Genomic DNA, 14,985 nt, shown 5'->3' on the forward strand with positions numbered 1-14,985 from the left:
CCTTCCAATCTGCAGGAAGATTGCTGTGAATCTCCCTGAGCATGTTGTTCAGCTGCTGCTTGTAATGTTCCTCCAAAATCAGCAGCGTGTTGTAACCCCAATTTTTTGCATTTCCCACAATCAAATCAGTGGTAGCAGCTGTTGGGGTTGCTGGTTTAATCATGGATGCTAAAACATCCACCATGCGTGCGATCTGGCGTGGAGTTTGCTTTCCAGGTGCTGGAGAAACATTTTGCAGGTGATGAACCACCTTTATGATGGCATAAAGTCTGCGGATCAGCTGTCCCATAGCTGGATCAGCTGGTTCCCGTCTGACATTTCCTGCTCTTTCCTGGTGGGAACGTGGTGGCCAGAATCCTCTGTTCCTCACCACTGCTGCATAGGACCGAAATTGTGGTCCCTGGTACTGGTTACCACGAAAGGGAGGCACTGGCTGATTAGGTGGAAGGACAGGGCCCCACCTCCTTGCAGAGGCAGGGGGTGCACGGTCCATCCCCTCATGGAACCCAGCACCCTGCTCCCAGTGAGGCTGAAAGGCCTGGCGTGCGTCATTGCGACGGTTACGACGGGAGCCAACCAGCGTCCAGCCGCCGTCTGCCATGTTGTATTGTTGCCTTGGTTATTTTAATTTAATAAGTGTTGTGTGTATGTTGCGTTGTATAAATGATGTTAAATTGAATGAACTGAACTGAAAAAATAGTCAAATGGTTATTTTTAATTAAAACGAAAAGAAAAAAAATGTTTTTAATACGAAGAAAAAAAAGTCAAATCAAAAAGTGCCTCAGTCGCGACGTTTCGACCTTAAAAGGTCTTCTTCAGGCAATTGAGGCACAATCAAACTGGTCTGGGTAGTGTCTGAAGTCTCTAAGAGCTGTTGGCCTTATGAGAGTCAAGCTAGAAATGAGCTCTCACCCTCCCTGCTTTTATACTCTCCTGCTCGAGCCCCTCCCTTCCCTGTTTCCAATGCTTATTTTCAGCAGTCTGTATTTTCTGTTTTACTTATAATTTGAACTTTGTTTTTAATTTATACTTATCAATTGATGTTTTATCTTTTTAAATTATTGTACCCCATGAATTTACCTTCTCTATTAAAATGTAATGATGCATTTTTTTAGTTTTGTTTTAATATTAATTTTTAATTTAAATAGTAGTCAATTTGAATATGTGATGTTAATGTAAAATGGTTAGGGTTAGAAAAAATAGGGTTGGGGATAGGATTAGGATTAGGGATAGGATTAGGGTTAGGGATAGGATAAGGTTTATGGATAGGGTTAGGATTAGGATTAGGATTAGGGTTAGGGTTAGGGATAGGATTACGAATAGGATTAGGGTTAGGATTAGGGTTAGGGATAAGATTAGGGGTTGGGGTTTTAAAAGGAGAACCAAGTACTGAGTCTATTGTGGAAGATGTGATGTGAATATATGGAAGTCCGTTTGTGTACATATGAAAAAACTAAATTAAATCCACTAATTATTAAATTGAGTCCTATAATTTAGTCCCATAGGTTCCCTTGTGTCTAATTTCCTAATCCAATTGATTTCCATTCTTTTCCTTTGCCCTTTTGTCCAAAGTGTGTTACTCTGAATGCCAGCCACTTTAAATGAATCCCAGCCATGAAATAAAAAATGTTTAACCAAAGGAGTGTGTGTCTGTTTCTTATTGATTATATTGTATTTGTGTTGTGTTATTCTGGTTAAAATAGAATTTCCAGTCTCCCCAATGTATTTCAGGCCACATTTATCACAAAAAATCATGTAAATGCAGTTTGATGTCTTCCAATTGAAATTTTGATGGATTTTAAACACCATTTTACTGTGCGTATTTTTAACAAATTTTAATTTTACAAATGTTTTATCATTTTTATTTACTTCCTGTATTGTTGTCAATTTTGCTCTGACTAAGTAGTCTTTTAAGTTTTTATTCTTCCTATATGCCGAAATGATATTGTGGTCATTGAGTAGTCCCGATTTATGAATTATGCTTTCAAAATTTCTTTTTGCCATCATATTTATTGTAAGTCCACTCTTCGAATAAGTTGTAATCAGCGGGATTAACTGAGTACATTGCCCTGACTGTTTTTGTATGGTTTTTAAACATCTTCGTAGGAATGATCGGGAATATCCCCTAGAACGTAAGGCAGTGAACAATGTTTTAACTGCTTCCCAAAAGTCTTGTGAGTTAGTGCAAATTCTTTTAAATCTGAGTAATTGGGATTTAATTAAGCCCCTAAATGTATGATTTGGATGATAACTTGTCTTGTGTAATAGTGCGTGGGTATCTGTTTGTTTGAAAAAAACTTTGATGTCTAGTGTGCTTGTTTTATTAAATGTTTCCCCTTTGAAAATTGTTGTGTCCAAAAAATCAATTGAATCTCTGTGATATATATGTTTGAGTCTGATTGAAGGATCATGTGAATCTAAAATTTTAACAAATTGTTGGAAATCCTCTGATGTGTGTGTCCAAACTCCAAAGATGTCATCCAGATATCTCAGATAAATGAGTGGTGTCAATTTACATTTTGCCATTGCTTTCCTTTCCCAGTCAGCCATAAAAATGTTGGCATATGCCGGTGCAAATCTTTTGCCCATTGCTGTACCTTTAATTTGTAAATAAAATTGATTATTGAATTCAAAGTCATTCCTGGTTAAGTTAATTTCTAACAATTTTAAGATTTCTGGGTCAGGTCTGTTGGGGTCTGGGTGCTTTAAAAATATTTCTTTCACAGCCTTAAGTCCAGCTCCAATGTCAATATTTGTGTATAAACTGTCTATGTCAATCGTGAACATGAATGAATTTTGTGGAATTTTTAGATTATTAATCAATTTGATGAAATGATATGTGTCTTTTATATAAGATGGATGAAGTGTAGATAGTGGATTCAAATAATGATCAATGTATTCTGCTGTATGATAGGTCTCGCTCTCACAATCCGAGACTATTGGACGGCCTGGTGGGATTTCAAAGGGGACCGTCCACTTTTCAGGTTCTTTATGTATCTTAGGTAGTATGTAAAATCTACGTGGTCTTGGGTTCCCTTCCCCCTGTAAGTATGTCATTTGTTTTTTGTTAATGAATTTTTTCTTATATAATTGAATAAGAATTTCTGTGATGATTGGGACCGTTTGTAAGTAGATAGGATTTTCTAATTTTTTATAATAATTTTTATCCTCCAATTGTCTATTGACCTCCTTAATGTATTGATCTCTTCCCAGAATTACTATAACACTACCTTTGTCTGCTGGTTTGATTACGATATGTTTGTTTTCCTGTAATTGTTTCAATGCCTGCTCTTCCTCATTTGTTAAATTTGAAAAATTATTGTTCGTTCTGAAATATTTCTTCATATCTTTGTCATCCTTTCTAATCAACGCTAGAATTTCGGGGGGCAATTTTTCATCCGGAGGTTCCCACTCAGATTTAGGTAGAAAATTGAGTATGTCGTTGTTATGACTGTTCTCAAAGTACAAGGATAGTTTTATTTTTCTATGATATGTTTGCAGGTCTAATTTTAATTGCTGTCTGTGTCCTTTATTAATCCCTATCGTTGGTATAAACGTCAAACCCTTTTCCAAAAGAGAGACTTGTGCCTTGGTGAGACAGAAATTTTTAGCCAAAATCATGACATTTTTTGGAACAGGTCCCCTAGTCCCCTCCTCAAAGAGGCTTGTGGGGATTATAAGTTTAAAAAGGAGACCCAATGATCCAACATGTTCCTTCCTGTTTCGTGCGTCCAATGAACACAATCAGTTCCCGTATGGAACTGTGCAGCTGGCAAAGCTGGAATAAATGGCATGTTCCTCACAATGTGGTCATTCAGCACCTTCATTGACTGTTGCTCAGCTGTTGGAAGTTTGTTGGAGTAGTTAACCACAGGGATCCATATTTCAGCATAAGGGAAACGTTTTTTTGCTTCCCTTACTGCAGCTTGCATTTGTTTGATTGCTGTTTCTCTGATCTTTTGACCCCTGCAGTTAATCCCAAAGGACAAGAGAACCTTTTCCACCATTATGCTGGATGTGGCCTTTGCCATGAGAGCCTGTGCGTGTCGAAAGTTGGCTCCGGGGTAACTATCAATCTGGAGGTCCTCGATGTAATATCCTGGGATTCTCGACAGATTGGAGTCCCCCAGTATTAGCCACCTTCTGTTTACGCTCAATTCCCACTCAATCATTTTTCGATTGGAGTTGGCATGGCGAGTAACAGCAGTCCTCCGAGTGTCCACAGTGGGAAGTGGTGGTATTTCCACATGTGAAGGTCCTGCTTGTGGTTCCTCCTCTTCCCTCTGATCATCATGATGGAGGGGGGAGGAGTTCAGGGATTCTGGATGCAACACAGGGCTTCTGTCGTTTTGCACCTCCAAATCCTCATCAAGCCAAAAAGGAGGGGGAGTTGGGCTGACTTCCCTTGTCTCAACCAGTGGGATCTGGGACTCCTCTGAGTCCGAACTGCTCTGGGAGTCCTCAGAATCTGATGTCTCTTCTGAGGATTCTATTTCCTGGTCTGCACGCTGACTCTGAGGGGAAGTCTGTGCCTCAGTAGATCTTACTTGTGGGGCCGCGGGTGGGCGAGGTGTTTGGACCCGTCTTTTCTGTGTGCGTTGCGGCAATGGAGACAAAGTAGGATGATGTGTGAGTGTTTGAACATCCTGCTCAGTTTGCTGTTGTGCATCTCTAGTTGAGGCAGAATGGGTCTCTGCCCTGGGCTCCCTGTTTGGAGGTTGAGATGTTTGCTGCTCTGCACTCTCATTGTTTGCCGCCACCCTTCCAGTGATTAAGGCTTCTGCATGTTCAATCACATCCTGTGTGATCCGTTGGAAGTTCCTATAAGCCCATCTTTTTGCAACTTGAAAGGCCTCCTTCCAATCTGCAGGAAGATTGCTGTGAATCTCCCTGAGCATGTTGTTCAGCTGCTGCTTGTAATGTTCCTCCAAAATCAGCAGCGTGTTGTAACCCCAATTTTTTGCATTTCCCACAATCAAATCAGTGGTAGCAGCTGTTGGGGTTGCTGGTTTAATCATGGATGCTAAAACATCCACCATGCGTGCGATCTGGCGTGGAGTTTGCTTTCCAGGTGCTGGAGAAACATTTTGCAGGTGATGAACCACCTTTATGATGGCATAAAGTCTGCGGATCAGCTGTCCCATAGCTGGATCAGCTGGTTCCCGTCTGACATTTCCTGCTCTTTCCTGGTGGGAACGTGGTGGCCAGAATCCTCTGTTCCTCACCACTGCTGCATAGGACCGAAATTGTGGTCCCTGGTACTGGTTACCACGAAAGGGAGGCACTGGCTGATTAGGTGGAAGGACAGGGCCCCACCTCCTTGCAGAGGCAGGGGGTGCACGGTCCATCCCCTCATGGAACCCAGCACCCTGCTCCCAGTGAGGCTGAAAGGCCTGGCGTGCGTCATTGCGACGGTTACGACGGGAGCCAACCAGCGTCCAGCCGCCGTCTGCCATGTTGTATTGTTGCCTTGGTTATTTTAATTTAATAAGTGTTGTGTGTATGTTGCGTTGTATAAATGATGTTAAATTGAATGAACTGAACTGAAAAAATAGTCAAATGGTTATTTTTAATTAAAACGAAAAGAAAAAAAATGTTTTTAATACGAAGAAAAAAAAGTCAAATCAAAAAGTGCCTCAGTCGCGACGTTTCGACCTTAAAAGGTCTTCTTCAGGCAATTGAGGCACAATCAAACTGGTCTGGGTAGTGTCTGAAGTCTCTAAGAGCTGTTGGCCTTATGAGAGTCAAGCTAGAAATGAGCTCTCACCCTCCCTGCTTTTATACTCTCCTGCTCGAGCCCCTCCCTTCCCTGTTTCCAATGCTTATTTTCAGCAGTCTGTATTTTCTGTTTTACTTATAATTTGAACTTTGTTTTTAATTTATACTTATCAATTGATGTTTTATCTTTTTAAATTATTGTACCCCATGAATTTACCTTCTCTATTAAAATGTAATGATGCATTTTTTTAGTTTTGTTTTAATATTAATTTTTAATTTAAATAGTAGTCAATTTGAATATGTGATGTTAATGTAAAATGGTTAGGGTTAGAAAAAATAGGGTTGGGGATAGGATTAGGATTAGGGATAGGATTAGGGTTAGGGATAGGATAAGGTTTATGGATAGGGTTAGGATTAGGATTAGGATTAGGGTTAGGGTTAGGGATAGGATTACGAATAGGATTAGGGTTAGGATTAGGGTTAGGGATAAGATTAGGGGTTGGGGTTTTAAAAGGAGAACCAAGTACTGAGTTAGGGTTAGGGTTAGGGTTAGGGTTAGGGTTAGGGTTAGGGTTAGGGTTAGGGGTTAGGGTTAGGGTTAGGGTTAGGGTTAGGGAGGGTTAGGGTTAGGGTTAGGGTTAGGGTTAGGGTTAGGGGTTAGGGGTTAGGTTTAGGGTTAGGGTTAGGGTTAGGGTTAGGGTTAGGGTTAGGGTAGGGTTAGGGTTAGGGTTAGGGTTAGGGTTAGGGTTAGGGGTTAGGGTTAGGGTTAGGGTTAGGGTTAGGGGTTAGGGTTAGGGTTAGGGTTAGGGTTAGGGGTTAGGGGTTAGGGTTAGGGTTAGGGGTTAGGGTTAGGGTTAGGGTTAGGTCGTGAGGTTTTAGCCCCCCTTCCAAGGAAGTTGGGCGGTGCACGGTCCATCCCAATGCGGGCATAACTGTGTTGTCTCCTGGGGTCCTGCTGGAAGGTCTGTTTCCTTCCCCTCCGTGGGCGGACAAGAATCCACTCACCGTCCATATTTATTTTATTTTCACCTTTGTTATTCTAATTTTAATCAAATGTAAATGAAATTTATGTTTTTTAGTTTTGTATTTTTAAGTTTTTTTTGGGTGTTTTTTATTTTTTGTGAAAGAAAATAAGACAAAAATGTGATAAAAAGAAGAAAAAGAAGAAGAAAAAAAGAAAGGCGTTCAATAAAAGAAAATAGCGTGCTTAAGCGGCGACGTTTCGACCTGTATTCAGGTCTTCCTCAGGCCTATATAGCACGCTGATCAAGTTGGCTGGGTTTGCTGGCACTAAGAGAGATGTTGTCCCTTCGAAGAGCAGAGCAGAAATGAGCCCTGCTCAGCCTCTCTGTATATATAGCCTCTGGGCTCCACCCCTTGTATTTTCCCAGCTTCTATTTTTCACAGTTTCATTTAATTTTTGCCTTTTATTTTAAAGTTACTTTTTAAACTTAATATCCCAATCAATTACCAAATGAAATTTTGATGCCTTTAAATTGTAAACTTAAATATTATATTGATTTTGTTAAAGAAAATAGTAATGATTTTAAATTTAATCAATTTTACTGTTATTTAACCCAATTTTTATCCCTATATATTTATATATACATCTTTTTAGGATCTTAATGTTGTATTGCATGTTTTTAATAATCCCATCTTTAAATTATGATGTTTTTAAACTAATTATTTATATAATTTATTGATTCGTAAAGGATTTGGTTAGGGTTAGGGCTTTATTATAATTTTGCTTTAATATTTCAATAATCTGGTTAGGGTTAGGGCTATGTACTCAATTTGGTTAGGGTTAGGGCTAATTACTCTGGTTAGGATTAATTTAAAGGGCCAGGTTAAAAAGATCCAATCAAGGTAAGTAATTTATTCAAGGTAAGTGATTTACAAGGTAAGTAATTTTCTAATGAGGGGCTCGACTAAATTAAGGGATTAGGGTCATATACTCAATATGGTTAGGGTTAGGGCTATGTACTCAATTTGGTTAGGGTTAGGGCTAATTACTCTGGTTAGGATTAATTTAAAGGGCCAGGTTAAGAAGATCCAATCAAGGTAAGTTATTCATTCAAGGTAAGTAATTTATAAGGTAAGTGATTAAATTACTAATTAGGGGCTCGACAAAATTAAGGGGACTAATCATTGAAACTGCAAAATGGGAATTTATGATAATGGATAATGTCTTTTCATGTTTAAACCATTTGGTTCGTTTGTGTTCAATAAATATATCCATTGTCTCTCTTTTGACTTTCTTTCTTTGTCAGTCCAAATGGAATTGTTTTGTATACCTGCAACCTTTACATTATGCCATCCATGTAAAATAAAGTGTTTGACCAAATTAGTGTCCGTGTTCTTTTTGTTTATAATGTTGTATTTGTGTTGTGCAGTTCTTGTGGCAATTGAGTTTTTAGTTTCTCCAATATATTGAATTTTGCATTTGGCACAAAATATGACATAGACACAATTTCTCGATTTCAAAGTAAAAGTTTGGGGAATTTTGAAAATTTTTTTGTTTACCTTATTTTGAATGTATTGTAATTTAATAAATTGGTCCTTAAGGTTTGTATGTTTTTGGTTTTGTTGTAAGGGTTGTAAATTTGCCTTCACCAAATAATCTCTTAGACTTTTGTTCCGTCTATACGCAGAGATTACTTGATGTTTTTTCAGTAATCCCTGGTCCGTAATAAAGTGTTTGAAGTTATTTTTTATTTTATGATTTAATGTTTTACTTCCTGTTGAAAAATTTGTAATCAATGGGATTTTTTCTTTTTCATCATTATGTTTTTGTCCAGAATCCTTGAGAGTTTTGAAACAATGTCGTAGAAATGATCTGGAATATCCCCTGTGTCTCAAGGCAGAGAATAATACTTTCACAGCAACCCTAAAATCTATGTCCTGGGTACAAATACGCTTAAATCGGAGTAGTTGTGACTTTACCAACCCCCTGTATGTATGTTGTGGATGAAAGCTTGATTTGAATAATAAAGAATGTGTGTCTGTGTCTTTGAAAAAAACTTTAACTTCCAGTTTACCGGATTGTTCAAAAGAGTTTCCTTTGTAAATAGTTGTGTCTAAAAAATCAATAGAATGTTCATGAAAGGTATATTTCAAGCGAATGGATGAATCATGTGTATCAAGTACTTTTATAAATGTCAAAAATTCTTCTTTAGAATTGGTCCAGATTCCAAAAATGTCATCAAGGTATCTCAGATATACCAAAGGTTTTACTCTACATTTCTGTAGTGCTTTTTCCTCCCAATCAGCCATAAAAATGTTTGCATAAGACGGAGCAAATCGTTTCCCCATTGCTGTCCCTTTAATTTGTAAAAAATATTCCCCATTAAATTCAAAATCGTTTCTTTTCAAATTGATTTCCAATAATTGTAGTAGTTCCCAATCAGGTCGATTCTCATCTGGATATTTAATAAAGATGTTTTTGATTGATCTCATGCCTGCTTGAATGTCAATGTTTGTATAGAGACTCTCAATATCAATAGAAAAAAAGAACGAGTTTTTAGGGATAGTCAAGGTTTTAATGATGCTTATGAAATGATATGTATCTTTGATGTAGGAGGGATGTTTGATAGACAGGGGATTCAAAAAATGATCTAAATATTCTGCTGTTTGGTAAGTTTCACTCCCACAATCTGCTACGATTGGTCGTCCCGCAGGTACTTTGAAAGGTACCGTCCAATTTTTAGGATCCTTGTGAATCTTGGGTAGAATGTAGAATCTTCTCAGTCGTGGTTCTACATCTCCCTTCAAATATTTTAGTTGTTTATCATTTATAAATTTCTTTTCATGTAGTTGGGCCAGAATTTTATGTACCTTGGGCACTGTGTTTAGATAGATAGGTTTTCTCAGTTGTTCATAATATTTTCTGTCATTTAACTGTCTTTTTGCCTCCATTATATATTGGTCTCTATCTAATATTACTACAGTACTACCTTTATCAGCAGGTTTGATAATTATATGTTTATTTTGGGTTAATTGTTTAAGTGCCCTTTGTTCCTGTAATGATAAGTTTGGTTTTTCATCTTGCATTTTAAAGTGTTTGTAGAAGTCCTTTTCATCCTTTTTAATTAAAGTTTTGATTTCTGGAGGCAATTTGTCATTGTCAGGGGTCCAAATAGAAGTGGGCATAAATTTTTGTTGTTGTTGGTTAGTATCATTTTTATCCACAAAATATGCAGCTAATTTTAGTTTTCTATGATAGTTTTGAATATCATATTGAAGTTGGGTTGTGTTAAATATACTTTTTGTGATAGTGGGAACAAAGGTTAGTCCTCTATTCAGAAGGTTCCACTGAGCCTGGGTTAGAGTGAAAGGGTTAGGGTTAGGGTTAGGGTTAGGGTTAGGGTTAGGGTTAGGGTTAGGGTTAGGGTTAGGGGTTAGGGTTAGGGTTAGGGTTAGGGTTAGGGTTAGGGTTAGGGTTAGGGGTTAAAGATTAGAAATTCACCGCCAAAGGCGGTGAACCTCAAGTGCTCTGGCCTTCCCTCCGTCCAGAAAACCAGAGTCATCCGCCCCACACTCAAAAATTAGAATATATGGACTTACATGATCAAAAATTAGGCTCTCATCGTCCTGGATAACTTGTATTTTCAATTTTTTTCCTCTTCCTTTTTCTTTTCAGGAACATTTCCTCTATTTCCTCAGGTAAGTAGCCTTGTCTTTTCTTTGCAGGATGATCTTCAGGCTCCTCCTGGAATCACTTGTTGCCCAGAATAATGCGCGATATTTCGGACTTTCTGGTCCTTCTTCAGGTGCTGAACTGAGCAATCTTTGTTTGTATATCCCTTGTACATGAGCGCTTGGATGGAATAAAAATCCTTTGTCCATAAATCCTGGTCTGATTGCCTCCTGTGTTATTGTGCCTCCGTATGACAGGGCTGCAAGGTGAGTGAGTGAGTTGAGAGAAGCAGGTCCTGTTAAATAGAGCAGGTGGGCGGAGTTAGCCTTTGTTTTGCTCGTGAATGGCTGTGGATCCATGCTTTTCCGAAATTGTCCGTAGCTTTATGGCTCTTTGAAATATATTCTCACTTATTGTTTTTAGGAGTGGGAGCACACCCCCCCTCACCAAGATGAGGTCCAAACAGGTAAGGAAATCACCCAGCTTGTACAAACAATTTTTCTTTTTCCTCTTCAGTCATTTGTCCTCCAAAAATCCTCTCAGAATAGGTTTTTCTCACTTCTTCACTGAGGTTAGGTTTAGGGCTAGGTGACTTGAGAGGCATGTATAGTCCAAAACATCATGTCTGCGAAAAGATCTTTTCTTCTACAGCATGGCAGGAAGTGGGGCTTCAAACCCCGGCACCAGACTGACAAGGGGGCACTGGCTCGTCAGGGGTTAAAGATTAGAAATTCACCGCCAAAGGCGGTGAACCTCAAGTGCTCTGGCCTTCCCTCCGTCCAGAAAACCAGAGTCATCCGCCCCACACTCAAAAATTAGAATATATGGACTTACATGATCAAAAATTAGGCTCTCATCGTCCTGGATAACTTGTATTTTCAATTTTTTTCCTCTTCCTTTTTCTTTTCAGGAACATTTCCTCTATTTCCTCAGGTAAGTAGCCTTGTCTTTTCTTTGCAGGATGATCTTCAGGCTCCTCCTGGAATCACTTGTTGCCCAGAATAATGCGCGATATTTCGGACTTTCTGGTCCTTCTTCAGGTGCTGAACTGAGCAAGGGTTAGGGTTAGGGTTAGGGTTAGGGTTAGGGTTAGGGTTAGGGTTAGGGTTAGGAATATGAAAAATAAGAACCCCGCGCTGTAAGCACGGGGCCCTGAGGCACTGGCCATTTCTGTCCCCACCATGGTTCCACCCTCATCCCCTTTGAATAAAATGTTTTCCTTGTGTTTCAGGATCATCCCGCTCATGAAAAGATCGGTCTGGTGGCCGCTGCAGGTAAGTAGATTACACACGGTTAGGGTTAGAGCAATTAAGTCACTTGGTTGGGGGTCATAAATCACAAATTAGGGTTGGGGGGGGCAAAAATTACACACGGTTAGGGTTAGAGCAATTAATTCACCTGGCTGGGGATCAGAAATCACAAATTAGGGTTAGAAAATATACTCCATGGTTGGGATTAGAGCTACCTGAATGGGGATGATTGAAATGAAAGTCAGAAAACCATAATAAAACCCAAAAGAAATGACATTTTAAAATCAAACCTAAAGACTAGGTTGCTCTTTACCACCCTCTGTTGGATGAAGACAAGGGGGGCGAGGGACCTGATTGAATTACTCATTCACTCCCTCTGTCGGACCAAGAGGGAGAAACCTAGGACTCCAATATTTCAGCATCCTCATGGCCGTATCTGCTGTCCAGTTCACATTGTCCTGGTCTGTCTCCACTGGATCATCTGAAAGGCAAATGTGGTTACACAGCTCCCCGATGTGTTCATTCAGATGATCCAGGACCGCTTTTTCTTGTGGTGGCAGGCGATGTGAATAACCAATCATGGGAATAACAATATTGGCTTCTGGGAATAATTGTTCTGCCACTTCAAATGTATGAAACATCTCAATTACTGGGATGTCCTTGTCCTTATGTGTCCTCTGATGGATGCCAAAGGACAAAAGGATGGTCTTTGGCTGAGTATGGCAGGTGGCGTTCTTTAACAGGAACTCAGCATCCTGCCATGTCGCTTGAGGAAAGCTGTCCACTTGAATGTGGTCAGCTTTGAAGGATGGGAGTCTGCCAACATTCGAATCTCCCACAATGACCGTCTCCTGATGTATGTGGAGATGCCAGTCTCTGAATTTGCGTGGAGTGATGAGATGTTGTGTTGGAGTGCATACCTGCACAGCTGCTGCAGAGAATGCTGCAGGTCCAGCTGGGGTGGGGTGAGGAGCTTCTGTGCTCTGCTCCTGCGATGCACGCTGAGCATCTACTGGCTGCAGCTCTGGGATGAGAAATGATTTTGCTGCAGGGATGGTCTTTCTTCGTGTTGGTGGAGGAGTCATCGGAGAATGATGATGAGGAGGAGGAGGAGATGCTGCAGGGGATGAACACTCTGTGTCTCCCATCTCTGTGAGTTCAAGCAGGGGTGACCAGTCCCGTTCTGTGCTTTTCCTCTTGGTCTTTTTGGGGGCACGTTTACGTGCTCCTGCTGGGCTCTGTGGCCTTGGGGTTTGGGGCTGGACTGCTGGTGAAGGTGATGGAGTCAGCTCCAAGCTTAAATCCTCCTCTAGTTCTTCTATGTGCTCTGAAACAGAGGGAGGAGGAGAGGGGGGGACCGGTTCTCTTAACCTGGTGTTCAGCATTCTGTGGCAGCGGTCCAGGGTTTCCTGTTTCAGACGCGTGCCCAGGTGTCTTCTGGCCCAGCAGGTGGCGATCTCAAAAGGTCCTCTCCAACCTCCTGTGGAAAGCTGAGAGAGTCTGTTCAGCTCCTCGTTGATATTGTTCTGATAATGTTCCCTCAAAATCAGGATGGTAGTAAAAGCCCAGTTTTCAGCATTCCCCTGTATTAGAGTCTGTGTCTGTGAGCTGGGGGAAGCAGGTTTGATGATTGTTGCCAAATATCGGCTTATTCTGTTTAGGGTTGGAGGGTAACCTTCTTTTGACACATTCATGGAGTGATGCACTGCTTTTATCAGTCTGTTGATGACACGCACCTTCTGAGTGAAATCCGGGTCATCTGACTGCACTCTGTGGGGGGGCGCTCCAGCTGCGTCTCCCCGTGTTGTGATCCAGTGGCTGCCATATTGGTTTGCAGGTGTGGCGTAGCGTTGAGGTCTCTGAGCACGTGGCCTCTCCTCCCCGTCAGGGTAAACGTGCCAGTGATCAGATGCTGGCGGTATGCTGCGGTGTCTTACGTGCTGCGCTCCGAAACAGCTGGGCTCCCTAAGCAGCGGGTCCTCTCTGACGGCCTCAGCATAGGAGCGTCGTGGCCTCCCTTCTGGATGACGTACAAATGTGCTCCTGTCTCGATCAAAAACACGACCTCTTCTGCTGCTTTTCCTGGATTGGACCAGAATCCAGTCGTTTTCATGCGGCCTCGGTGGCATATTTGCACTTTCAGACTTAGCTGGTTATGCTCATGCAAAAACAAAATGGAGGTCGAGTCGTGTTTTCACCGACGAATTTCGGTTTATTTTCAGGAGCGTTCAGGTAAAAAATATATATATGTACAAGCCGAAGTTGCAACGTTTCGAACAATGAAAAGTCTTCATCAGGCAACGGCTTTGAATAAATTGAAAAACAATGACAACCTGCCAATGCAGCTGCGCTCCGAGAAAGGTCCGCTCCGTGTGGAGATCAGAGTCAAAAGACCGTCTGCAGGGCGGATCCACACCCAAAATGCACCTGGGGTCATCAGTGACCAATCAGTCCTTGTCTCCGGGCAGGATGCGCCCTCCACTGGCACGGTGGAGAATAGGAATATGGGTTAGGGTTAGGGTTAGGGTTAGGGTTAGGGTTAGGGTTAGGGTTAGGGTTAGGGTTAGGGGTTAGGGTTAGGGTTAGGGTTAGGGTTAGGGTTAGGGTTAGGGGTAGGGTTAGGGTTAGGGTTAGGGTTAGGGTTAGGGTTAGGGGTTAGGGTTAGGGTTAGGGTTAGGGTTAGGGTTAGGGTTAGGGTTAGGGGTAGGGTTAGGGTTAGGGTTAGGGGTTAGGGTTAGGTTTGGGGAAAATAACCTGTCTCCCATTTGGGAAGGCAGGAGGTGCACGGGCCGTCCATCCAGACCTGTCCCCATTCCAGCTCCAGTCATTTTGGGGAGCCCTCCGGCGTCCCCTTCGTCTCTGGACATAAGTCCAGTCACCGTCACCCATGATTGGGGTGAGAAAAGCAGAAATGTTTTCTATTGTTTATGTGTTTGTTATGTCTTGTTGTTTTGTATTAAATTATATTTTCTTTGTTTAATGAACTAAAGAAGGTGTGCTAAGAAATGAAAATGAAAAAAAACAAACGAAAAAACAGGACGACGTTTCGACCTTCTTTAGGTCTTCTTCAGGTCCAAAATAATAAAATAAAATTGAATCAGCACACTAAAAACTCATAGGTGAGAAGGCTCTTAGATGTTCACTCATTGAGTATCTGTGGTGAAATGAACACTGCTGCCCATAGACTTCCCCTATTTATAGTCTTTGCCTGAGATGTATTTTTTGACTTTCGTTTTTTATTTTTGACGATAAATAAATAAAAGGCTTTTATTTAAAACGGTTTGTCTTTTTTGAATTGCCAATGAATTTTACATGTATTTTGAATAAAAATTAACCTAATTGAATACTTTTAACCCTTTTAACCAAATTCTATGAATTTTA

The 14,985-nt window shown here is 40.8% G+C and overlaps 1 protein-coding gene across 3 annotated transcripts; it reads right to left on the minus strand.

Annotated features, from left to right (window-relative positions):
- Positions 1-11,439: 11,439 nt before the first annotated feature.
- LOC144995089 (uncharacterized) lies at positions 11,440-14,105 on the minus strand. Of its 3 annotated transcripts, none has more exons than XM_078954522.1 (3): positions 13,938-14,105; positions 13,341-13,686; positions 11,440-13,094 (listed from the first exon to the last, which is right to left on the minus strand). In XM_078954522.1, the coding sequence occupies exons 1-3, from the start codon at positions 14,039-14,041 to the stop codon at positions 11,964-11,966; spliced, it is 1,581 nt and encodes a 526-aa protein (XP_078810648.1). In that variant the 5' UTR covers positions 14,042-14,105; the 3' UTR covers positions 11,440-11,963. The 3 variants fall into 3 exon arrangements, with proteins under 3 accessions (XP_078810648.1, XP_078810645.1, XP_078810649.1); XM_078954523.1 differs by having other exon boundaries at positions 11,937-12,085; positions 12,525-13,686; XM_078954519.1 differs by having other exon boundaries at positions 11,443-13,686.
- Between the last annotated feature and the right edge of the window lie 880 nt (positions 14,106-14,985).

The sequence above is a fragment of the Oryzias latipes genome, chromosome 1 (assembly GCF_053564925.1).
Source record: "Oryzias latipes strain Hd-rR chromosome 1, Olatipes_Hd-rR_3.1".
NCBI classification, from domain to species: Eukaryota; Metazoa; Chordata; class Actinopteri; order Beloniformes; family Adrianichthyidae; genus Oryzias; species Oryzias latipes.